The sequence below is a fragment of the Dipteris shenzhenensis genome, chromosome 19 (genome assembly GCF_047967505.1).
Source record: "Dipteris shenzhenensis isolate YYH24624 ecotype China chromosome 19, Dip_SZ_1.0, whole genome shotgun sequence".
Taxonomy (NCBI): domain Eukaryota; kingdom Viridiplantae; phylum Streptophyta; class Polypodiopsida; order Gleicheniales; family Dipteridaceae; genus Dipteris; species Dipteris shenzhenensis.
In genome coordinates this window covers 48,917,361-48,923,583 of record NC_141614.1, presented here as the reverse complement: position 1 = coordinate 48,923,583, position 6,223 = coordinate 48,917,361, and the positions used below count along the sequence as shown (strand labels likewise).

Below are 6,223 nucleotides of genomic sequence, written 5' to 3'. Positions count from 1 at the left end.
AAAGAGAAGCAATGCAAAATGGTAAATAGTGTTAGATTTGCAAATGTATAAATTGAATGTTTTCTAATTGATAAATTCTAGGGTAAGTAAAGACACCAATATGGCCAAAGTTGGATGTGTTAAGACTACGATGCACTAGTATCATAAGTGTGGATTCCATTTCCATTTCTTCAATCCTTTTAGTGTTCGACCAATCAAGAAGAAGTTATGGAGTGTGCCCTTGAATATGTTTGTGTAATTGTAGCACAATATTGGAGGCCCCTTAAACCATACCAAGTGCTGTCATTAGGTGTGTTCTTTGGTAGGGGGAAGCTCAAGTAGTGCACTTTTGAATGATTACATGGTTGCATGTATATGTAAACAAAATTTTGATGTTTTTGAATAATTTACTACATTGTTTAGGATGCATGCTTCACATGCAACATAGCACTCATAATGATTTAACGATCTCATTTAGATGTTAGTTCTACATTTTTTTGGTCTCATATTCAAGTTCGAACGTGTATTATTGCTTAGAGACCAAGTTTGTCAAATTCCATTTGGCAATGCATAAAATTATGGGTCACATAAGTTACCTATATATAATAAATGCCATTAACCTCACACCCAAGCTTGCATTGACCAATTATGTAAAGATTATTTGTTCAACTTGAGTAGTGCTTGCAATCTACACATTTGTTGGCCATCGACCTTCCTTATTTTGATCTAATTTCTTGTGAAATGGCTGAATTTCCTCCAATATCATTTTTAAAAAATGGCTCTTAGCTTGTTCTTGTATTCTAGAGAGGAATTGCACCCAAAAGAAAGTTCTATGTAGAAGCTTGGTAGCCGCATTCCTTAAACATCAAGAGGACACATATTAAGTAGGATCCATGAGAAATTCACATGGGCTTAGATGAAGGCAATTTAACATACAAAATGAGGATAAACTAACATATCAAACCCTTTTGTAACATACAAAATGAAGATAAGCTAACATAGCGGACCCTTTTGTACAAAGTTCAAGATATTGAATGAGTAGGAGAGAGACAATTATCTTAAATGGTTGTCTATTTTTGCTTTTGTAAAGAAGAAAATATGTTTCAATAGAATATGGGATTTTTAGAATTGCTTTGAAATCACACAATAGAATATGGTTTTTTAGATGTTTCAAAGCATTTTGCGTGAAATAGAAGATTAACATATTGACAAGAAGAGAAGGGATCTCTCTCTCTCTCTCTCTCTCCACCATATTGTTGTGCTGCTCCATGCTGCACTTCTCTCGTGTTGTTTATTGTTCTCTCTCTCTCTCTCTCTCTCTCTCTCTCTCCTACTACTATGTGTTCACTAGGCATCTATCAACATGGAAGATGGGGGATGGGGTAGGGTGGAGGTGGTTCCATGCCACTTATGCCATGGGCATTATGTTAACCACGCTTCTATTTAGGTTAGGTTAGTGTAGGGATTGTTTAAGCGATGGCTAGGGGAGTCCATTACGGAAGAAGCTAGGGCCTGCTCACATGAAGGGCCTACTTTGAAAACCACCCTATCCGTGCCAGCAGGCAGTACCTGGAAAATGGTTTTTGGGCTGGCCGAGCTTCTACTCTAGAGTAGGGGAAGAGGGGCAACGAGGTTTGTAGGAGGTGATCTAGGTGACACGTGAGGCTACATGCGTACATATAGACCAAGGAGACTATGGAATGGATATCATTGAGCCAAGAGATCCTTCTTCACACTTTGCAACTAATTTAAGCTCTTGGCCATCGAAAACTTAAGGTCGCCAGAAGATTGGATAGCAAGATATATGATCGATCGTGCAGCCGACAAGACCCTCCATCGCCCATTCCTTTCCGCATCTTCACGCTTCTTCAACTAGCAGCACTAGGTTGCTTTCATCTTGTGCATTGTGCTGGAGACCACATTCCCTTCCTCATTACATTTCGCAACAGTTGATGGTCTCCTCATCAATGCCTCGCCCTGCATATGTAGATCTTTGCAACAACCAGCTTTCCCACAAAAGTATTTAGACCTGAAAACACTGCATCTCGAGGAGCCTCAGCTAGTACAGCTGTATGCAACAGAACTTCGGAAACAATCTGAAGATGGGGACTGTCGGAAGCTTTGGGAGTTTCATCCTGATATCTCTTGCTTTTGCCTTGATCTTTCCCTTCACTTCAGCTCACTATCTGTCAGTCTCCTCGCAATGGCTTGTTCACGAAGCCGACGGATCACGAGCAAAGTTGGCATGTGTCAATTGGGCTGGACATCTCGAACTCATGCTTCCCGAAGGGCTCAGCAAGCAGCCTCTGCACAGAATCAGCTTCTCCATATGGAGCTGGGGCTTCAACTGCGTGCGCCTTACATGGTCGACTTACATGTTCGTGAATGAGGCTCTAGGCAATCAGACCGTCAAGCAGGCTTGCACATCCTTGAACCTGCAAAGCACTCTTCGCGGCATAGCCATTCACAACCCCGATCTTGTGGATCTATCGCTCGTTGATGTCTTCAAGAGAGTGGTGTCGAGTTTGTCGCGCTTGGGAATTTTGATCATTCTTGACAATCACGTGAGCAAGCCGCAATGGTGCTGCGGCGACGACGATGGCAACGGTTTTTGGGGTGACAGGTTCTTTGATGCGGAAACCTGGATCCAGGGCCTGTGTACGGTAGCGACAACATTCAAGGATTACCCTCTGGTGGTGGGCATGAGTCTGAGAAACGAGCTGCGAGGGCGAAAGCAGAACGCTTTGGATTGGTACAAGTACATGAGCTTGGGCGCGAGGGCTGTGAACGATGCCAACCCCCTTCTGATCGTCATCCTTTCTGGTCTTCATTACGACACAGATCTCCATTTTCTCGCGGACAACCAGCTCGATCTACCCTTCCGAAACAAGATTGTGTTCGAGATGCACTGGTATAGTTTTTCCTATGGCGTCAATTTCGGCCAGGGCAATCTCAACAAAGCCTGCGCCATCGCGACGTCCACCGTGATGAAGAGTGGCGGGTTTCTGACCACTCCCAACACCAGCTACACAGCGCCTCTCTTCATCAGCGAGTTTGGGATCGACCAAAGAGGGGGCAACCAGGCCAACAACCGATTCATCAACTGTTTTTTCGCCTTTGTAGCCGGTATGGATTTGGACTGGTCGTATTGGCCACTCCAAGGGAGCTATTATCGTCGCAACAACCATGAGGGTGATGAGGAGTTCTATGGCATCCTGAATGCACGCTGGAACGCACCTCGAAATCTCAGCTTTCTGGCAAGATTGCAGGCCATACAGCAACCTTGGCAAGGTGAAGATCAACCTTTATCATTTCAATCCACCCTCGATAGTGAGCAATTGAGCTGCTGAACTGAAATCCGTCAGGAAGCGTAAGTTGTTCGATTGCTTTCATGATCACGCAGGCGCAATTGTGTCTCATCTTACATTCTTGCTGTCCGTTTGAAGAAATCGATGCTTCTCGACTCTGATAAATTGTGCAGCAGCTGCAGCTGCAGAAGTCCCTGGTCATCGCTCTTATCAGATTCTTTTCCATCCGGCGACCGGACTTTGCCTCCAGAAAGGCCGCGGGAATACGCTCCTGCTCGGCCCTTGCACCGACAGCACCACCCCGTGGAGGTACACTCCCCAGGGCCGGATCGAGATGGTGGGAAGCTATCTGTGCGTGGGGACGGAGGGCGAAGGGCAGGCGGCGAAGCTAGATGTGACGGGCACGGAGAAGAACGGTCCATGGGCGATGGCATCGGTAGCAGAGCTACAGTTCGCAACAACGATGCAGCACAACGTGGTGATGTCGTCGAAAGGTGAAGAGCCGCAAGTGAAGCACGGCACGTCGAAGCTCTGTTTGGATGGAGCAACGGCACCGTCGGTGACAACAACGAGTTGTGTATGCGTAAGGGAAGACGATGCGGATTGCGGACAGGAAGATGATCCAAGCAGCCAATGGTTCGTGCTCATCGACACGACCAAATCATCTGATACCACTACGTCGTCATGGGGACGACGCCAAGCTTTCCGTGATATTGTTGCTGTGCAAGAAGCAAGCGCCCTGCAAGATCTTGCTGTGCAGAAAGGCCTTCAAGGTGTTGCTGTGCAAGAAGATTAAGCAAGCCTCATGCAAGAAGAAGGCTTCCAAGACGTTGCTGTGCAAGATGGCCTCCATCATTTCATTGTGTCTAATCCTCCATATCCATATCCAGCTACAGAAGCATCCACTCTTTAGATCGCATCAACCATAACCATCAATTTGATCCTTTTCAGAGCTCGAGGATCACTATATGTAAATCCTTTCTCATACATGGGTAGAAACCTATATATGGAGTGCCTTCAAGGGTTATATAAATCCTTTCTCTTACATGGGAGTAAACTAAGTAGAAAGGCCTATTTATAAAACCCTTTATCTCTGAATTTTTCATTAATAAAAAACACCCTTTTCCTATTTAATGTGTAAATTTTTTCCCACATTGTTTTACAATACCTAAAACACCCTTGTGTCTGTGAAAATGAAAGAAAAAATGAAGTTAAATATGCCCTTATGTTGAACTCACTTGATAGTCGCATATATTATTGAATGCCCCCGCATGGGTTTAAGGCTTAAAAAATATATAAAACCTCACTTTCAACTCACCCCGTCCTATCGAGGAAAAAACAACCTTGGACGAGTATGCACAAGGCTCACTGGGGATCAAACCCCACACTCACACACACGACCCTTGGCTATAAGGCTTAATTTAAAAGTCCCTTATATGTGAATAAAACTCACCCTTTTTTCATTCAATATTTAAATATACCCTCTTTAAATTGTACCTAAACAATGTGCGAGGAAGTTGAATTATATTCAATGGGCTTGCCCTACATGGTGGAAAATCCACTATTATTGAGTATCGACTACAAGATTAGGCTCATCATCAAATGACAATTATATGTAGTTTGTTCCTCCTATGCCATCGTAGTTGGTTGAGTTTGTCCAAATGTCATCCAAAGTAGACCCATGGATAGTTGTGGGTTATCAATGATTTTGTGCAAGTGTTGTTGTGTCATGAATTTGTGGAGCTTTGCCATGTTGGGGCTTCTTGCATTGTAGTCTATATTAAAGTCCCCTATGATGTAAGTTGAAATGTTGGGCTCAATTTCATTGAGCATGTTCTGGAGTGCGTGGATAAGTGTGTTTGTGCTCGCTCTTGGTGATTCACAATGTTGATGATTACTGTGCTTTGTATTGTGTTGCAATGGAAGGTTGTGAGCAAGCACTCGACACCTTCATTGAAGTAGTACTTGTTTCCTTTGAGATGTAGTTGTTCTTTATAGTATATGGTGATGCCAATTCCTTTCTCTTTTTGAATGTGGTGAAGGCCATCAACGGTTCGCTTGTTGAGATGTTGTGTGTAGCATTTCTTGTAAGCATATACTGTTGCAACGAGAACATTGGGGGATGACTTAATGTCTTCTTTGTGTAGTTTGAAGGATCTCCTGTATAATGATTGCAATGAGTTCAGCACCTCACTTGGCTTGCTGAAATTGAATTGCTTGAGTTGCCATTGCCGTGTTAATCTCTAATAACAATAGGGTCAACCTTAATGTGGTCCATTCTGGGGCGCTAGAGAATGTATAGGTTCACCAAGTCACGTACATGAGAAACTGATGTGTAGACAAGACCATGCGATTAAATGCCTTCATGATCAAATACCAAGTAATCCATTGAAAGGCCTTGCGAGCTATGTATTGTCCTTGGGATGCCAACTCTGTTTAGTAAGAATACCTATCAAAATCTTGAGTATGAGATGAATTTAACAATATGCCATGAGTAGAAATTAGTCAAAGTAGCATGGTTATCTTCTCCACTAAAAGAGCTTCAAATATGTCTTTACACCTTGAAATTTAGGTAACACATGAAAAAGTTACACTAATTTGAAAGGCAATGCGTTCTCATATTTTAGGGTATTTTTTATTTAACCCCCCCTCATCTAAAAGAACCCCCCCTTAGGCCTCACATATTATGAAAAATATGCAATGATTTTAAAATCTTGCATATTTTTCAAGGAGTATACCTTTTATTTTGTGGGAGAGGGGACATGAGATTTTTTTTTTTTTTCCTTGCATATTTGAATTTTTAAAAGAAATCCATGCTATTCTATATGGACCTTGTCCCCCCATACCCTAGATTTTGGACAAGGGTAGTAACATAATACATATTGAGTTGGTGGCCCAGGGTATTGTCCTTGCAGATGCTACTTGCAAGGGAATTG

General features: G+C 43.0%; 1 protein-coding gene across 3 annotated transcripts; it reads left to right on the top strand.

The window, feature by feature from the left end:
- The first annotated feature begins 1,970 nt into the window (after positions 1-1,970).
- LOC147890577 (glycosyl hydrolase 5 family protein-like) lies at positions 1,971-4,398 on the top strand. 3 transcript variants are annotated; one of them, XM_087390774.1, is made up of 2 exons: positions 1,971-3,270; positions 3,470-4,398. In XM_087390774.1, the coding sequence occupies exons 1-2, from the start codon at positions 2,052-2,054 to the stop codon at positions 4,081-4,083; spliced, it is 1,833 nt and encodes a 610-aa protein (XP_087246900.1). In that variant the 5' UTR covers positions 1,971-2,051; the 3' UTR covers positions 4,084-4,398. The 3 variants fall into 3 exon arrangements, with proteins under 3 accessions (XP_087246900.1, XP_087246899.1, XP_087246897.1); XM_087390773.1 differs by having other exon boundaries at positions 3,464-4,398; XM_087390771.1 differs by having other exon boundaries at positions 3,461-4,398.
- The last annotated feature ends 1,825 nt before the right edge of the window (positions 4,399-6,223 follow it).